The 19,793-nt window shown below is 38.5% G+C and overlaps 2 protein-coding genes across 6 annotated transcripts in view; one reads left to right on the top strand and one right to left on the bottom strand.

The window, feature by feature from the left end:
* LOC123962647 (glucocorticoid receptor-like) overlaps positions 1-10,497 on the top strand; it is a 77,247-nt gene extending 66,750 nt beyond the window's left edge. For all 3 annotated transcript variants that reach the window (XM_046038840.1, XM_046038839.1, XM_046038838.1), the window contains 3 exons: positions 16-146; positions 5,126-5,283; positions 5,747-10,497. In XM_046038840.1, the coding sequence (XP_045894796.1) occupies positions 16-146; positions 5,126-5,283; positions 5,747-5,899 (442 nt within the window). In that variant the 3' untranslated portion in view covers positions 5,900-10,497. The remainder of the gene's footprint in view (positions 1-15; positions 147-5,125; positions 5,284-5,746) is intronic.
* A 2,589-nt stretch (positions 10,498-13,086) lies between these two features.
* Positions 13,087-19,793, bottom strand: part of LOC123962813 (rho GTPase-activating protein 26-like) — a 243,930-nt gene continuing 237,223 nt past the window's right edge. For all 3 annotated transcript variants that reach the window (XM_046039196.1, XM_046039195.1, XM_046039197.1), the window contains 4 exons: positions 17,449-17,484; positions 17,195-17,305; positions 16,176-16,267; positions 13,087-13,564 (listed from right to left, as the gene is read on the bottom strand). In XM_046039196.1, coding sequence (XP_045895152.1) covers positions 13,476-13,564; positions 16,176-16,267; positions 17,195-17,305; positions 17,449-17,484 — 328 coding nt within the window. In that variant the 3' untranslated portion in view covers positions 13,087-13,475. The remainder of the gene's footprint in view (positions 13,565-16,175; positions 16,268-17,194; positions 17,306-17,448; positions 17,485-19,793) is intronic.

The raw sequence follows: 19,793 nt of genomic DNA, 5'->3' as shown, positions 1-19,793 counted from the left end.
TCTCCCTCCTTTTAGAGAGCGCATGAAGCTGCCCTTCATGAACGACCAGTGCGAGCAGATGCTGAAGATCTGTAATGAGTTTGTCAGACTGCAGGTGTCCTATGATGAGTACCTGTGCATGAAGGTCCTGTTACTGCTCAGTACAGGTAATGAAACACACGTGGTTTTGTAAAATCACAGCAGTGTTTTTCCGACTTCAGGAACTGCATTTATTCTGGGAAGAGATCTCAAAATCACTTTTCCATTGTATCTACTATGTTGCACTGCCGCAGCCTTTTCATTGCGATGTGAGGGAGGCTCAGTTTGTCACAGTAGGGTAGTATGGTTGAGTGGAATGGGGACAAACTGCATTATAAATACAAATTGCTAATCATAGTTCAGCAGTAGTGATGAGAATGTATGAGTGAATGCCAGAGGTGGGAGTAAGTCACACATGACCAAGTCTCAAGCGAAGTCCCAAGTTACTGTGATGAAAATCAAGTCAAGCAAGTCACAAGTCAAGGCATATGAAATGACTAGGAATTCAGTTTATGTTGAAACAGTTTAAGATAGGCAGCAATTTAACTGTATTATCATTTTGGAAGATGTAGTGAGTGTTTCTGTTCTCTATTCTAACTGTATTTAACTATACACAAAGGTGTTTCTATTATTTAGCCTACTATTAGATTCTAGAAATGGGGTAGAAAGTAGTAGAGCAATAGAAACACTTGTCAGTAACGTTAACATAAAGTTCCAACAGCACCAAACTACAGCAAAACAAAATGAGCATAGAGTTGAATCAGTAGCTCTCTAAAATAGTTTAAACAACAACAATACTGAATATTGTAACATTAATGAAGGTAAGATTTTTACAGGGCTTGTGTATTAGACTGCATTCGTTTTAGCTGTGTTCTTAATAATTTTGCAACAGGGTGTAGCTTAAACTTAACACTAGCTTTCCAGCTAACGTTTGACCAGCCAGTTAGCTCAAAAGACAGTCACGTAACTAACCTTTCTTTATGGGTTCTGTATTGATGGATGATTGTGTCAGTGATTTTTGAGCTGCAGACAATCCAAACCGGTATTGTTACACGTAAGGTTTTTTTTCTACGCAGCTGGTTCTGGAAAGCTGGATTGCTATGTGAAAGAGAGATCTTAAAATATGGTTGAATCAGAACTTTCTCTGTCTGAATGAAAGTAAGACTGAGGTTGTTGTGTTCAGTCGACCTGGGGATTTAAGTGCTTGTATAGATGTTCTTGGTACTTTAGGAACATATAGTCGACGATTTACCAAGAATCTAGGTGTGATCTTTGACAGTGCTTTTAAGTTTGAAAAACAGATTAGTTCTGTAGTAAAAGCCAGTTTCTTTCAGCTGAGACTGTTGGCCAAAGTCAAGCCCTACCTACCACGCAAAGACTTTGAAAGAGTAATACATGCATTTATAACGTCTCATCTGGACTACTGTAACTCTTTGTATGTTGGAGTGGATCAGTCATCTCTTCATCGGTTACAGTTAGTCCAGAATGCAGCAGCCCGGCTTCTAACAGGAACTAAAAAGCGTGAGCACATTACCCCTGTTTTAGCCTCGCTCCACTGGCTTCCTGTCCGCTTTAGGATTGATTTTAAGATTTTATTGCTTGTTTTTAAAATTTTAAATGGCTTGGCACCTTCTTATTTATCAGAACTTTTACATGTACACACTCCGGTCAAAGCACTGAGGTCATCCAATCAGATGCTCCTTGATGTCCCCAGATCCAGGTTAAAAACTAAAGGTGGCCGAGCCTTCTCAGTAGCTGCTCCTAATCTTTGGAATACTTTACCTGTTCAAATAAGAAATGCCCAAACTCCTGACACTTTCAAATCCTTGCTAAAGACCTATCTTTATTCATTGGCCTTCAAACAGAGTTGAGTAGTGACATTTATTTTATTTTTTACTTTTTCTACTGTTGTCATGTATATTTGTTGTCTATTGTGGAAAGCACTTTGGTCAACTAGTGTTGTTTTTAAATGTGCTATATAAATAAACTTGAACTTGAAAGCACACATAGTTGCGGGATTATGCCACAAACGTTGCAATGAGCGAACTCAAGTATTTAATAAAAAAGTCGAGTCCTTTTTCAAGTCATCGGTCTTAAGTCTAAGTCAAGTCTCAAGTCATTTATCTGTTTTAGTCTCCGAGCATCTGAAAACCAGGGAATAATTGGAGTTAGCATCAAAGTCAGTTTTTCCTTGAAAATGTCTGAAAACCATTTTACAATGCGACACCATTGTTGTACCACTGCAAGTGGGGGTTCAAACATGCACCAAGTTTATCAAAAATAAATAAATAAATTCTGTACTTTGGTAAATGATAAAGCAAACAATAGCTTGCTTGTGAATAATCAGAGGATTTTGATCTACAATGCACAGGGCCACACATTTGAACTTGTGTGTATTTTAGCTTTGTGAGTGATGCAGTAAAACACTACAAACTTGTAATTAATTCCAAGTACTGTCTTAAAAAAAGAAAAATACAGTTAAAACACTTAAAATAGGACTGGTTTCAGTCCTGGTTGATTTGGCAACACCTTGATTTGGGAAGTGGGTTTTGAAACTACAGGTCCCAGAATTCTGTTAAAAGTCACCACTGATGGTAGCAAATTATATAAAAAGCATTGAATTCAAAAATGCAACAGATAAACAGCAAGTGGTGTGTCTGTTTACAGCACCTTTATGACGTGTTGGGGGTGCACATTCTTAGTGATCAGAATCAGTCTGTGCTAAACTCAGTGGGGCTTTCCTTTTCTTTAAATTAGAATTAGGAATGCACCTCTGCATGTTTTAAACACTTGTCTTGCATTAAGTATCGAGTCAGTTGTTTAGTTTGATGTTGTCTTCATCCGCACTTTTAAGCATCTAGTTCTTGAAAGAGAGTTCTTTCAAGACTCTTCTTCACAATCACACAGATCACATTTCTTTTCATAAGAGACAGAGACGTCAATACTAAAATAAAACTCCATATACCAGATTGCAGCACAAATTCTCACTCTCTTGCTGTTACTTTCAAATTATGTAACAAGACCAAGTCCATTTTCTGCCAGTGATCTAAAGGCATTTTGTGAAAAGGTGGATAACAACACTTCATTACATCACACAACACTGCAAGAATGTGAAAAAGTGAAATTTGTAACAACCTTATCACTCCAGTTTTCTAAGCTTTCCTAAAAACTTTTTCTGCGAAAGTACCGTCTGTTCATCTTCTGTAGTCGCTGTCCCATTTGAAACAGTTGCTCACATAATGAAAAGCCTCATTGCAACAAACCCTTTTCCTCAGTTTTGATCATTTCAGTTCAGTGAAAATTGGATTCAGCACATTTGATGTCATAGTCCAAATTTATTCTGAATGCATTTTGGTTTGTTGGCAGTGATTTGCTTGAATTACTTTAAAATATACAAATTAGTGATGACACTCACACTCACAGTCTCTCACTTTCCTTTCTTTGTGAAGAAATAAAATAGAAAAACCCTACACAGCATGAAATAAATATTACTGAATCAAACTTTTTCCCAATTATGAAGATGTCCCTTTGCTTAGGAGGAGAGCATTCTTTTTTCCATCTCACTCTCTGGGAAAGGATGACGACATTAGAGGCGATTTCCTCGTTATGGAGAGGAGATAACATTTCCATACTGAGCCTTGGTTGCATTTTTGTACCTGAGGGTTATTTCCATGTGTTTATCACCTCAGGGATGGACATAACTATCAGGTCAGAACAACTGGTTTGAGCTGTTTTAATCATTTCTCATGCAGTGAAAATTTAAGTCACTTAAGGGATAATTTGATTTACTGTGTAAAGTACCTGTTAAGTTCAGAAAGTTTTACTGTCAGCAGAGTTAACATCTGTACTTCTACACTCTGCATTTTTAATAATTGTAAAATAATTATTGCGGGGTCATAGTAAGCTTTTTTTCTATAACACCCAAAGGTTGTATAGTAAATAATCCAGAGTAGAGAGCAGGAAAGGCCGTTTGTTTTTACTCTTGTAAAAACGGTCTCTCGGCCAAACCATAACATGCATAATGAAGAGGCCAGATAGCACTAGCACTGCAGTATCTCCCATTTATCTGATTATGTAAATCGGACACTATTTCACCCTGGTCCTGCCCTCTGTGGTTTTGCATAATCTCTAGGCCAGTTACTGTGGCTTTGCCTGGGCCCAGTGCCAGGCACCAGACTGACAGTCTGTGATGTGTTGACGTCGTTATGACAACTGCATATTGATGTTTTTCATCTGTTTGAGGTTTTTAACATTTCAGCAGCGACCAGCAAAGTCAAAATCCTCAATCCTTAGTGTGTGTTCTTTAAAATACGCTGTACATGTAGAGTTTATGATTTTTTTATGAGGTGTGTTGAAATGTTTACTGCCCCTTAGATTGTCATCCAGACCACATCAGTTAGGGAACACATTGCACGGTAGCTACTGATGTTACCTTTAGTTTTGCATATTTTCCACTGCCTAGAGCCTTCTGGTTAGGAGGTGCGTGCCGTGCTTCTGTGTGTGTTTAGCCAACGTCTCCTCGGGGCCCTTGTTGGGGTCCCACATAGTAAGTTCTAATGAAGTTTTAAAGCCTTGTGCTGTTTTCTGCAACAGAGAACAGGATAAAGAACAGACTAAGACAAATAAAAACATTATTGATGGATTTTCAGTCTGAGACAGATGTTTAAATGTGCATAACCAGCTGTTTACATCAACAGCTGCCAAGATGGCAAATTACACCGGTATTACATTGTGAAGTATTTAGAATCAGCACACCTACAACCTACTTCATTTTTGTATTCTACTGAAGATACTAAGACTGCCCTCATTTCCTTCACTGTTATCTCCTCACCTACAGCAGAGACACATTACAGACATAATAAAAGGTTATATCCTCCACATACACAAGCAATGTCCAGGATTAACTCTTATCAAAGTTGTGTTCTTGGTCTAATGTGGATTTATTTAGAGCTCAAGTGAACTCTGCGTCACTCATTAACAATGTTTTGTTTAAATTATTATTTTTTCACTTTTGTATTTTATTTTACCAGTCACAATCCTGCCATCGCCAGCTAACTTAAACACTACTGATGTGCCTGTCACTGTCTGTGTTTGTGCATGTGTGTAGTACCGAAAGATGGCCTGAAGAGCCAGGCGGTGTTTGACGAGATCAGGATGACATACATCAAGGAGCTGGGAAAAGCCATCGTCAAGAGAGAGGAGAACGCTAGTCAGAACTGGCAGCGCTTCTACCAGCTAACTAAGCTACTGGACTCCATGCAGGAGGTTGGAAACACACAGACACACACTGCTAATAATGCATGCTTTACATTTTTCCTCTTCTTTGTTCTATATAGGATTTGCAACATTGAAAACAGACGTGTCTAGCATTTTACAAGTGTAACATGGCTTCCTTTTAGGTTTTTTTTTCCCACAACAGCCTGGCTTTTTCTTTCATATCTTGTTGTTCAAGTCCATCAATAACTTGTTGAGTTCCACTGAGTTCCCTGCACCATGCTGATTAGTGTAAAACCCTAAAGAATACACTCACAGATCCCACTAAGTGCATTATGTTTCAGGCGAATCTGGTAGAAGCACTCTAAATCTCGCTCTCTGTAAAGCCTCTTTATTGCAGAAGACCTACTGTATACCTGAGGCTAATTTAAAAATAATCTTGCAAATTGAAAAAACAAATAAAAGAAATTTTGCTAATCTGTCTATGTCTCTCCTCCCTGGATGTCTCCTCCAGATGGTTGAGGGTCTTCTCCAGATCTGTTTCTACACCTTTGTGAATAAAACCCTCAGCGTGGAATTCCCGGAGATGCTGGCGGAGATCATCACCAACCAGATACCAAAATTCAAAGATGGGAGCGTCAAGCCTCTGCTGTTTCATCAGAAATGACTGCCTTAAAACTGTGAAGCAATGCCTTAAATCCTGCCCTGCCCGTGTACCTCTCTGAGCCCCCAAGCTTTGGCCCCGAGCCCTAAGCCTTTGCTTGTCCTGCCTCCCCCATCACTGATTCGACTCCTCGGTTTTCCCCTGCACCCTCTAGGAATTCTGCCACGTCCCTCGAAGGCCTCAGCCGTTCAGCTTAATCCCGGAGCACAATACCTGTGGTGTCACACCTCCTAATCTGCTCCAAGGTTTGGCCAAACTACGGTAGGACACCCTATCGCCAACCCTTAGCCCTTCTTCTTAACCAAGGAGAAAATGTCTCGTGGGCAGGGTGCATTTTGCATCTGTTTTTTTGTTTTTTTCCGAGCCCCCTCCTCCGTCCACAGCCTTGTCCTCAGGTCTCTAATGCTGTTTCTTTTGGTGGCAGCCTGCGTCTTACTCTCTCCTGCCTGCCTCCAGTGTTTCATTGCTGTTTTCACTGACAGGCCAACACCTAGAAACACCTTTCCTCCCTCAACATGACACCTAATTGTTCAACTCTCCGGATTAGCAACTTATTGAAGCGCTCCCCAAGTTCAAGCCTACTGCTCACCAGCCCAGCTTGTCTCCGTTTGCCCTTCCCAGCTCCAATGCGCAGAGAATGTAGTGAGTGTTCGCTTGTTGTGGTTTCCAGAGGACTGGTGGCGATGAAGGGGATAAACAAAAACACAGAAAAATTAGAAACATACTCTGACATGATAGAATCTTGTTTTTCTTGTGGACCCAAGGAGATTGAGGGTGAACTATTTTCCGCTGTGAATCAGTTGTCTTTTCTGAAATGTCGTAAATCAGATTTATATACCTGACCAATGGAAGAAGAAAAAAAAACAGCTAAAGGAATATTCTTCATTTATTTTATGCAGACACGCATTTCTGACCATACATGCAAAAGTCACGCATACACACAAACATACAAAGTATATGATGACACACATTCACTCAGCAAAATGTTTACACAGGATGTACTGAGAAGGGAAAACCAGTGCCTTTTAGCTTTTACAGCTCTTCATAGCCATTCTCTAGAAACTGTTGTTTTTTTTGCACAAGAATATAACCTTGACATCCTTTTTGATTGACTGCTGTTTTAGTTTTTTCATGCTGGCAATTCCTGTTTTCTTTCCAAACTTCCATTTGGCTGTTTCTAATTTGGGCAGCTCTCTCCATTCTGATCCCCAGACATGCACGTAAGAAACACATATGGTATAGATGAGAAATGTGTGGAGCAGTGTGAAATAATAAGATCTTAATTTTGAGGGTCTTAAAAAGTTTGAGGATCATGTAAAAAACAAGTACAAGAAAAGAAACAAAAATTTTGTTTGTTGTTTCACATGTAAAGTATATCTGATGAATATGCTGCATCGCCCCCAATCAGTCGAATACTCATCCAAATACTTTCCCTCTAACAAGTTTGTGAAAAGCGGGAAACCGACTTTGTGCTAAATGGACACCACTGGAATTAAAATAAGGCGTATCTGCTGTGGGGTTTTTTATATTTAGCCGTAGATTGACTGACTTAAATATTAGGGTTTAGGTGTTGGAATAATCAGTGAGTTGTTAATTAGAACAAATATTCTATGCATCTTTTATTCAGATGCAATCACACAAATGGGGGTTTTAGAACTTAATAGCCTTTAAAAAAAACATCCAAGGTGTAAAGCCATAATCATTCAAGCAAAAAACTGTCTTGAAGTCAAAAACATCCATTCATCGCCAGCTGCATTCATACTGAGGTTCTAGTTTAGTACATGGCTTCATGCAACTTTATTTTTTACATGTGGTTTCATGGAGCTCCTCTTGGAGTGACTAGCCAGACTGCCTGTTCCCACTTCAGAAATCACAGCAATGTCAATTAGGAGTGGAACTAACTTCTGATGTGTGTTGTAACCAAACAATAGTACTAGACTGGTTGGATTTTTTAAGATAAGGTACAATTAACACAGTAAGTGCTAGACATTTCTCAAACCTATAAACACAATACTTTTTTGTTTACTGATTCCATCTTAATTTTACAGACATATTTTCCAACAATTATCATCACCATGTAGTACTCCTGATAGGTAAACAAAAAGCATATTATTTGTGACAAAATTATTGACAAAAAAAAAATACCATTTTAGATTAAATATACCCTTTAATCAGCTTTGTCTTAAAGTGTTTGCACAAACAGGAACTGGTGTTGAGCTCATCATGGGCTGAAAATGTTTGTTTTGTACATGACATGTGAAAATAGAGACACGTATATAGGATGGAGCCTCAGTTTTCTCAATAGGATTTCACCCTTAACATTGAAATATTTTTGGAAGGAGGTGCAGTTTTGTCCAAATAATTAGAGAATCAAAGCTCAGGCTATGAGTGACTACATCACTTGGATGTGTTCCACTAGTGCCAAATGTAATAGCAGGTTTTTACTGTATATGTCTTTTCCTGGAGATGTGAAGAAGGGTGATTATTCAGTTGGCATTCCACATTATGTGGTTTTTGTAACTTTTGCTCGAGGGTGCTCATTTGTGAGAAAGATCATAGTGTCGTGTCACCCCTACACCAGCCTAAAAGCACTGATTGTTATCATCCAATTAAGTGTATGATACCTCTTTTTCCAGAGATGCACAAAATATTGTATTTTTAGAACTGCAAGGAAGCAGTAATGCCTACTGCTGTCAAACAAGGTGGTGGTCAGCATTCGGTACACCTGTAATGTAAAAACATGTTCGTACCAGCTTATGTGACGGCCAAAGCAAAAATACATTGACAGCGCATTTGAACATTGGCTTCTGCTGGAAGCGCAAACACAACGCTCCCCCCTTTCAGCAGACATGGCTCTATTTTCCTCAGTGTTTCTTCACCTTTCTACTGCCAGGCCTCTCTGCCTATAATGTCAACCGTACAGATTTTCAGCTGTTCACTCTCAACGGTACTTTTCCCTCTCCAGCGCATTAACTCTGAATGGCAGTTAACAGACCAGGTAGCAGGTTGCCATAGAGACCGGTTATTTGTGTATTGCTTACAGCTAACAGCCCGGCAGGATGCATACAAGCCACTATTCAATAAAAGGCATCATGCTTTTAATCAGCCATTCTGTCGAAGGGTGGGCGCTCACAGCGGGGTAATTTCATGTACAGTGTAGGCTTTCAGCTTCACCCGCTAACATGGGCTCGATGCCGCTCATTGACTAAACAGTCCATTTGTTTGGGTGACTTTTGCCTACAGTATTACATTTGTTTCCAGGTGGCGGTGCTTCAGAAAACCAGCTTTAACGTGTAGATGTAACCATATTCCTGCTAATTTCTAAATGGCCATAGGTGTATATAGCAGCGCCAACATAGCCAGTGCAATGTAAACAGTATCTATTATTACAAAATATTTTTACATGGACATAACATCTATACTCCTCATACTACATTTTACCTTTCAACTTCATGTTTGACTAAAGGCCTTGCGAAAGGGAGACAGAGAGCCATAGAAATAAGATTTCAAATCAGGAAATAGATAAACCCTTAAAAAATATCAATGCTTTTGGAGATGAATCTATTATGTAAAAAAAAAAAAAAAAAAAAAGACTATTTTCTGCGATTTTGAATACATCTGCAAGATCCTCTTTGATATGAATAACTTTATCCAATCCTTTTTGTACATTGAACGAGTCAAGAAAGTAAATATTTTTCTGTTTGTTGGTTTGTGTTTGATAAAGGTAGACGTGTTGAATACATTAGCAAGTGTTAAACATGTTTGTCTCGTGAAGTAAATGTAAATTCTACACGTCAATGGGAAAGTCTACCTGAATGCTCACTGTGTTTTAAAGTTATAGGGAAGCGAGGGGGAAAGGAGGGAGGAACGGGAGGTGAGAGAGACTGGAAGAGGTTTTTGCATTGTAAAAGAGTGACCAAAGCAGAGAAGAAAAAAAATTAACAAACAGAAGTATTCAAGCAGTTACACTTTAAGTAGTACTTACTATCCAACTTCTAGTACTTATTATTTTATTTGAAAGGTATCTTTTTTTAAAATCAGGCTTTGGTTCCCATGTATATTGCTTTGAGGATTTACTGGTCACTTTAAAATAGAAAATGAGATATAAAAAAAGTTGAATCTCCATGTAAAAGTAAATCTACCAGAGCCTGACGCAATTGCACTACCCTCATACTGGTTGATAAAGTCTATTTTGTATAAAATACATGCAAATATTAAAATATTAATATTGTTTAAAGATAAAGGGCAGATCATGTTTCACTGGTACATATGGCGATGGCTTTCACTGAAGTCTGTTTTGTTCGTATTTCAGTTATGTAAATGTAATCCAATGTAAAGACAAACAAAAAATATATAAAATGTTTGTTTAAAAAAACAAGAGTTTGTTTCACGCATTACACCTCTTCTGTAGTCAGTGTCGATATTTTCACCTATTTGATTAAATGTTGAATTAAGTTATCTGTGTTGTTCTTTGACATAGGATTTGGCTTCGAGTTGATAACAACCTGGATGATGATTTTTGTCATCACTGGTTGAAAGTGGAAATTCAGAAAAACTGATTTATTTCAAACATCTTAGACAATAAAATTTCCTGTTTTTCAGCGCTCAGCTCCAGTGCTTTTCTTTTTTTCTCTCAGATCTCAGCTATTGAAAATGACCTGGAAATGTACTTAAGTGAAAAATTGATCATTTAAAGGAATATTTGGACATTTTGGCTTATGCACTTCACTTATCCACTGAGAGGTAATTATCATTGCTTAGAATGAAGAATGGAAACAGGGGGAAACAGCTAGCCTGTCTTTGTCCAAAGTTAAAAATTACCAACACCTCTAAAGCTCAGTAAATAACAGATAACTGTGTGGATTTACAGAGGGATTACGGGCTGGGACTACTTCAGCTGTGTGCGGGGACTTCCAAGAGTCTTGTTGTCATCATGAGGTTGCCAGGCATCCTGTGGAGACGCTACAAGTGATAAGCAGATGAATAAACTGATGTTTGTCAATAGTTATAGTACACAGCTCCTTCTAAAAACCCACATTGCCGTATATACATTTCTGTTTCTGTACAAATTTAAAAAGTGATATATGTGTTAATTAGTGAGCTTCAGAGAGTTTGGCTTTGACCTCCTCATCTAATTTTAAGCATTCTTAGAGAAGTGTTAGAGAAAGAAGGGCCAGAGTGATGAAAAATGATAAAGGTCTAAAATGCAACTTTTGATTTAATCTCAACTGCATTAACAGATTTTGGCACAATTACATCCAAAATGTGGATAAGTTTAAAATTGTGCAGTTTAACAACAAATGTACTAGAAGTTCTACTTGCATTGTGTTATATACAAGTGTTACTATCATTGATGTGATTCAGAAGTGCTGGCCCATGCTGCAAAAGAAATTCATTTGTGTGTCCTCGCAAAATTGCTTGTCGTGCTATGTAAGCTTGGGAGCATAGGTCAGCACTATGCAGACAGTTTACAATTGGTCAATGACATGAATTTGTCCAGAATTTCACTGTAGATTCTGGAGTGACTTCTTTAACACTGCAGTCACATTAAAATGCAAAGGAAGCTCTGCAGCATGTGTAAATACAGCCACAGCATAAACATTCAGGCCAGGCACTAAATCTGAAAGGAAAATCAAAGAGCTCACTTGCAGCTGTTGAACATTTATCTTTAATTCTGCACAATTATGTCAATTCACCAAAACATCTGAAAGAATATTTAAGGCTGTAGATAAACTTAAATGATACAAAATCTGGGCAACAAAGATGGAATTAAGGAATTAAGTTAGTATGCTAAAAATACAAAATATAAAATTTCATACTTAAAAAATTATACCTTATCAAATGCTATATATTTACAATGTCGATAAAACACCTCAAAATGAATACAGTTCAGGATTACGCCTTTAAGAAAATCTCATAAATAAGAAGTTCAGATATGAACAAAGTAGTCTTATTTCACATTTAAGTTTTTTTTCCTCTCCCATTTGATTTTCTTTCATGTTCTGTCCTAAAAGACAAAAATAAAGTTCAACAAAAAACAGAAAACTTAATACAGACGTTCACCAAGTGGTTCAAGGAAAAAGTTCAGCTTTACTCATGAAAGCTAACTCAGAAAATTCATTGGAGCCCCAAAGACGACCAGCTTTCATATACATATCTGAAAAATGTATGATTTCTCTTTTCTTCAAATGTCTGCACTTCTCTGAAAACCACATCTTCAGACGTGACAGCCTTGTCAGTAAACTCCGACTCAAAATGTAAATGTCTGTCCTTTTCAGTTAATTACATTATTAGGTCATGACATACATGATGCAGACAACTATGTCCTCACTCCATGTTGTCGAAGACTAGACCATCTAATGTAAAAACCAACGTTGGATGGAATCCACATGATGGTTTAAAACTAGGAGAAAAAGATCCAGGTTTAAAATAAATGATCAATCATTTGCAGGTTTAAAAAGAACACCCTGATTAAAATAGAGCTTGACTCGACACTTTACATGACAGTGGATCCAACCATTTTCCAAAAGTCCCAAAAAAAAAATCTAAGCTAGAGAAGCACAGTGAGGCCCCACAGCTGGGTTTGTTTTACCCAGCAGGAATCAGTTGTCACTCCTACGTGGCATTATAAACCGCTGATCTGCTCGTGGAGCTTGTTTGAAATTTATCACATTTTTTGTGAGGGCTCTACAGGGAGAGGCATTATAAATAAGGATAAACCCAATGCTCACCTTTCGGCGAACTGTTTAGAAGGCGGCCTCATCTTGTGCTGATCTGCCCTGGGGCGCCTGTTGCCAAACTGGAGCTTTGAAACATAAGCCAGGTTGAGTCTTGTCCTGGGGAATTACCCAGCCTCCATAGCGAATGCTGGCAAACACATTTTGAGCCATACAACAAAAAACAATCATTTAAATCCGCTTTAAAAGCTTCAGCCCCTTAACGGGGTTAGCAATCATTCAAACAGGGCACACTGAGGAGGTGAACTAGCAAGTCCAAAGTTAAAGGCCACTTGCTTTGTATATGTTCTCTGTCATCATCTCAAATCATCTCTGCAGGAAGATGATAAAAATAGGCGATGCTGAAGCTGCAGTTCAGATTCATAAAGCAAGGGGTGAAAAATCACAAGCCTCACTGCTCAGAATTATCAACCCCGCCTAACCCTCCCTCCCCTCCCACCCCACCCACTTTTCTCTCTCTCCCTCTCTCTCACACACACACACAAACACACACATTCCAGGTTCATTACCACATCATCTTCACCAAGACTTGGGAAGTCATCCACACTAATCCAATAACAGCCGGAAACCACAGTGGGATTTTTTTTTTCTCCAGTGCAATTCATGGGTCTCTCCATAGTCTGCTTCGTTACAGCGTCATATGCATTCAGCATGGATCTTCTTGGTCCAGTTTCAATTCCCAGTCTAGTCAAGACAACAGCGGCCTCATTAACAATGGCCCAGTCCTGTATAGTTTACGATCTAATATTCTAACTTGTGCAGTCAAATCTAGTCCTCTACAGTCCAGTTTGGTCAACTCCGGTCCAATATTGTCCAGTTCGAGTCTTTTCCTCGACCCTGGACTATAAAAACTCCACGTAGTTTTCTGGTATCAGTCCTGTTCGTCCGTCCAGAGTCCCTTCCAGCCATCCAGGCTCCCTGGAGGAATGAACTAGAAAGAGAAAGAAACATTGATTTCGTTTAAACATCTGAAGATAAGGGGGGGAAATATCCATAAACGTGCATCACTTAAACATGTGACCTGAACACATGTACACAAGCCCATGTGTCAGATAGTGTGAGAGAAAAGAGTGAAGGGATGGGGGTTAAGAGACAAATGCAAATAACTGAGGACAGGGCAGTTAACAATTTCACATGTTCCTCATTATGTGAATGTTTCGTTTCTAAATATTTTGAGCAGAGATCAACAACAAATAGCAACATCACATACAAATAGCTGCTAATAAGTGAGCATGGAATATGTGCTTGGATTTGAGGTGTTAACTCCACACAGGAGTGTTTTCTACAGTGTCAACTATTTTTATCAACTATAGACAAAGGTGAGAACTAGCTGAACTATTAGAAATAATTTTGGTAAAAGGTGTAAAACCAAAACTGATTAGGGTTATGTTATTGAAACCATTAGTGTTAACAATTATCATAAGCAAAGTTTTGCTATCGAGGAGTCTACTGAATAAATTCCATCATACTAAAAACCTTAGGTAATCACATTCATTTCATTGGGCCTTGTCCCCTCAACACTTTTTTTATACAGTTGTGGTGCTACAATGGATGTTGTTTCAGTACTGGTCATCTTTGGCTGTTTATCATAAAGGCGCATGTATACCACCGTGTAGCCAAATAGTATTGCAGTACCAAATGAACAGTAAAAGTTGTCAGGCCATGGACAGTAATCTAAATTAGTTTCTTAGGTTAAATGCACCTGATTTTAGAAGGAGATACGATTCCTTAAACCGGTGTTAATAGATTTTTTTTGCTCACTTGGGGGAAGAAGAAGAAGCTATAAACACAGCATTGAAATATTATGGCCTTATGAAGTCCATCCCTCTTCTTTTAGCTCTGTTTTGGTATCTAACAACTCAGAGGGAGCATCTGCCTCATTGGCTGCTGAATGCTCTGCTATTTAGTTTAATAAAGTATTTCTGATTCTGATTATTTCCACCAGCTAGTCTAGACTGACTTTGTCTGTCCATCCACTAAACAAGATGACCTCTAGCGAGATATGGCTAAAACACAGGAAGTTAAAAGGAACACTGCTGCAGAAGTAAATGGTGTGTTCACCACATATTGTCCTCACAGGGAATCTAACTCAAAAATGCTGCAGACCATGGTACCACACAGTTACATCAACGACAGATATCAAATGTGAACTGAACATGACACTTCACAATGTTTTCATCTGTCTTCTTTTTTATTTTGAGGAATCAGTAGATTTAAATAATTGGTACTATTCTATGTAACAGCTAAGATTAACACATTCATACATTGTATTGTAACAGAATTCTAATGATTCTGAAGCTGCAGTATGAGCTCCAGCTGGGACAGCTGGGATGCTCCGTCCTTAGCTAGCCATGATCAGATCGGGGTGTTGAGATACCACTGTAGGGATTACATGTCCCCAAGGTCACATTTTGAACCCAAGGGCTCCGGTGACACCTCTGCCTTACATAACCTGCAATAGTCTTAATGCAGCTAACTCTATTTAGGGTATGGGGGTCTGAGAGACCATGTGTCAACTGGCATTACCAAAAAAAGTGAATCCCTTTCAATCTTGAGTGTCCCTACTAAATTTCCCAACAGGGAATTACAACGTACCGTGAGGACTTTTGAGTTATCCTTCCTGATAATGAGTGAAGCGGCAAGTACTGTGTAAATAGTTTTATAGTCTTTAAATCTGTGCAAATCTGGTCTTCATTAGAAGCCAAAACCAAACAAAAAACAAGGGGGGTAATTGTGATTCAGCATTTTTGGAGCTTGAGGTTGGAGAGGCTGAAATTAGGGAAGAGAAAGAGAACAGAGAGGAGGCAATAAGGAAAAAATTAAAGGAAGCCACTGAAAAATAGAAGATCTTTCGTGTGTCATCTTTTGTGTGCGTGTGTAGGGTTACTTTCATATATATATATTATATATATTATATATATACACGTGCTTTTTTTGCCCAAAACTAAGCAAATGATTCCTCAGATCTGAAAGATATTAAGTGCTTGGCTGTGGGCAAAAGCAATGCATTGCACTTGTCTGCATCTGTTACACTCTAGTCTGCTTGCCAGCTTCTAATATTCTCTGGAGAAGTTTGCAATAAGAGCAAGTGCACATCCAAGTCCAGGTACTGGACACATTTAGGCTCAGAGTAATTTACTGCAAGGTGTCAGCTATAAAGCTTCTTCGTACAACTCCACCTTCCACTTTCCTCCAACAGGAACGCCTCACCTTGCTAAAGGAAAAACTTTGTTGACGAATGAAAAGAAACCATTTAATGTTAATTAGAAAAAATTGATGGCAGTCAAAATATATGGTATTCACTAAAAATGGTGTTAAAAGCCTTCCAGTTATAATTTATTGGGCAAAATCCCACGACTGCTTGGATGAATTTAAACACATTTTCAACACCAATGATAAAATCCAACACCCAAGCTAAATCAAGTCTAGCAAACTCCCAAGGCTGACTTTTTGTTTTGACAGTAATTGTTTGTTTCTATACAAACACCGACCCACACTCTTTCCTTTTTCCTTTCTGCTGGCAAGTCCAGAGCTTGACTCACCATTCTCAAAGATGGTCCCAGCGATGAAGGACAGCTCGGAGTCATGCTCTGCCTTGCAGGCATACAGCGCTCGAGCCTTCCTGCCTGCAATACTGGAGACAACAAGAGAGTGAGAGAGTAGGATTCAGATAGCTTTCATTTTGAAACAATGCTTAATTTAGACACCTCAAATTTAGACCTAAAGTAACACGTTAAGTTACACAAACCACTGACAGGTTATTACTTTATACTTACTGCTATATAAGTAACAACTGGCTATATTCACTAGTCAAACTTGATGATGTTGGATTTTTATATAGGTCTCCACATTTGCCTTTTTATTGGACAGATAATGGCCATATATTCCAAACTTATACAGAATCAGGTTCTCCCGCAGAATCAGCTAACTGCCACGCAGTGGGTAGTAGTTGAAGGAAAGGCTGGGGTTTTGAGGGTGCTGCTGCAGTGGCAAGGCATACCAACTAGCAGCTTCTGCAGTAGCACCAGGACATTTGAAGCCTGAAATGTGAAGTACTGTAATGTATTGACAAATGCTGTATGTGTGCATGCAAAAGGTTGAGTTGATTAACTGCTTCTGATCAAGGTACATTTCTATTCCAATTTTAACCCTAGAGGAGCAATTTAGCTTTTAAAATTCCTTCCTTTCACTGGAAAGGTCTGAAGTCATAGTCAAGTGCTTTTCTTATGGACCCTGAAGTAAGGAAGACTACTGCAGCTATAGCGGTTAAAGACCTTTTTCTTGAATATACTATTACAATTGCTTCATAAATTCAAAGTAAACTGGTAACAGTCGAGACATCTGGCATGATGAATTTTGAAGAGTTGCTTGAGAAAGTAATAACATATTGATAACTACAATCAAGAATTTGCTGAATAGTACTTGATGAGTGCTTAAATACAATTTCTATGCACTCCAACACCTCTATTTACACACTAGTATGGCTAACAAAGGCTTTCCCAGCACAGGTCTTCTAATGCTTCACTGTGATTAAATCATCACACAAACAATGTGGACGAACCTGACAGGAGAGGAGTCACTGGAGGCGGAGGACGCCGGCTGCGGACTTGATGGGGCTGAGAACATCGGCCAGGAGGGAGAACGTGGTGAGGTGGGGCTGGGAGACTTTGCACTGATGGACACATACCCACAAAAAGTTTTAATTCATAGCATTCACAGTATTATACCACAAAGAAAAATTATTTAAATATGCATTCAGTTCTGGAAATTATCAGCCGTGACCAGTGTGTTCTTAAATAGACGCATTTTTCTTACCTGGTTGGTATGCTGCCACGACTCTTTGGGTTCAGCCTGGAAACACAAGATGAAATAAAAAGCAAGATAAGTAATCCATCCTAATCAATGAGCCACAAGGTCAAGTACTACAAATGTTTCTGGACTTGTGAAAATAAAGAAAAGTTATTTCACCTAGCTTGATATTAATTTAAACATTATGCTTCAAGAGAGATTATGTTACTGATAGGTTTTCTCTTCTCGATTGTCATCTCACTGAGGTGTACTTGCATTACATTTCCAACACACAAGGAATTATTCCGCAGAGTGGACCTTGCTTGAAATTTTTTTTAAATAAAACCCAAATTATTTAGCTGCAAGGAGAAACTAATTCTTTAACAGGTCTCAGTGGGTGTCGCTTAATGTGATCCAGCCCTGACGAAAATAACAATCTTAGGAGAAGGCTAATAGCCATGATGAACAAAATGGGAGATTCTGGTGTGCTTCCAAAGTCAAAACAAATGAAGGATTTAGTGGTCTTCATTGTGGATAAACTTTGCCTCAACACAATTCTAGGTACCTAGTCAATATATGAACTATATGCTGCATTTTACAGTCTGTAGACAGAGGTGACAGGCATGTAACATCATATAGTTACAGACTAAATTTAGATTTAGATACTGTATTATACTCTTTTCAAGCTTATGGAAGAGTATGGATCCACATTCAAGCCACAGTTTCGCTCTCAGAAATGACATGCAGGTCGCAATACATCACAGGCTGCTCATGAGGATGAACAATGGTTGAGAATGAGAGATGGTGAAAGGCACAGATTGAGGCATGAGGAAACAGCAAGTCGCAACTAAGCAAGAAAGCAAAAAGAATATATTCACAGTCAATCAAATTATGTAAACGGCAAGACCAGGTTTTGCAAGCTTTGAGATAATTTTCCTTGACAAGTATTGTTAAGTGATTAACAAACATTGCAGAAAAATCTGTCCAAAGCAAGGCCAGGAGAGTCACAAATAAACCAAACGCCCCCACTGACAAAACTTATCCAGGCTGTTGTGCATCATGACTGATGATGTGTTTCAGGCTCTGAGAGCCTGCTCCCCCTGTTTCTCCATCATTCATCCACTATTCTTTATGCTCTGGCCTGTATGAACTCAAATCATATTGAGGTTCAGCAAGGTTTCACTTAATGTTCAGTATATAGTACATCTACAGAGGAAGCCATTTGATACTAAAATTGACAACGGGAGACAATTACCCAGAGATTTTCTATAAGAAATCTTGTCTGCAGACCCACCTGTTCATATACTGAACAGCAAAGACAATTTCTCTCCATCATCTAAAGGCTTCAAAACTGCTTCTTCTGCCATTTTTCCCTGATTCAAGAGGATTTGAGATATCAACAGAGTTTTACCTTTTAATTGATCTAACTTAAATCAATCCACTGAGTATAAAATACACTCAATGGCACTCAGACTGCCACTACAATCAATGATTTTGTTGCAAGAATTGAGTTAAATGGTACAAGTTAATAGTGCTGAAGTTCAATTGTATTCACATAGGGGTTTATGCAAGTGAAAAAAACGGTCTCCAAGAGCAGAGCACAGCTACATAACCACAGCTCACTGCTAGATAGATTTTGATGATAGCCACATTCTTAGTTTCAAATGAACTGATTAACTTAAAACACTTCTATACCCACATGGGTGACGTTTCAAACTGTTTTAATCTTCCATTCTATATATCTATAATATCTATTTAAAATTTTAGGGAGATCCCAGTTGGTTGAGTTTTGAGTACATACATATATGATATGTCTATATTTCTGTTTGATGTAATGGTGCATCCAAGAAAAAACGAGTTTTGGTTTGGATATTTTAGCATACAGTTTCAATGAAGTGTTCAAACAAGCAGCTACAGAATTTGATATAATTCGATATTAGTGGTGGGCCGTTGTCGGCGTTAACGTGAGACTCTTACTGGGCGTTAAAAGAAATATCGCCGTTAATCTATTCTCAAAGTTGGTTTGGGAGCTGGGTCTATAGGGGAGAGCCGGGACGATTGAAACACAGCGATTTCTGATATGCCAAACTACCTCAGCACATACAGTCCACAGTACTTAACAGAACAGGGAAAAATCAGGTGGATACGTCACACTTTCACAGAGTTATATGAAAGAAGCTGTTTTCAATCACAGAAAGTAAATTCACTCAAGCAATCTTTTTTTTTGAATGACGAGTTGTGTTTATTGTTCCATGTGCCATGGTCGTGATCACATAAAAGATTAGTTAGTACTTTAACACATCCTAAAGTTTTAAATGTCAAAGTTTTACAGTTTAGAAGCTAGTGAAGTTTAAACGTCAAGAGTCACTGTC

The sequence above is a fragment of the Micropterus dolomieu genome, linkage group LG23 (genome assembly GCF_021292245.1).
Source record: "Micropterus dolomieu isolate WLL.071019.BEF.003 ecotype Adirondacks linkage group LG23, ASM2129224v1, whole genome shotgun sequence".
Classification (NCBI taxonomy): domain Eukaryota; kingdom Metazoa; phylum Chordata; class Actinopteri; order Centrarchiformes; family Centrarchidae; genus Micropterus; species Micropterus dolomieu.
Note: the sequence above shows the minus strand (reverse complement) of the source record. Positions and strands in the feature narration are given on the sequence as shown.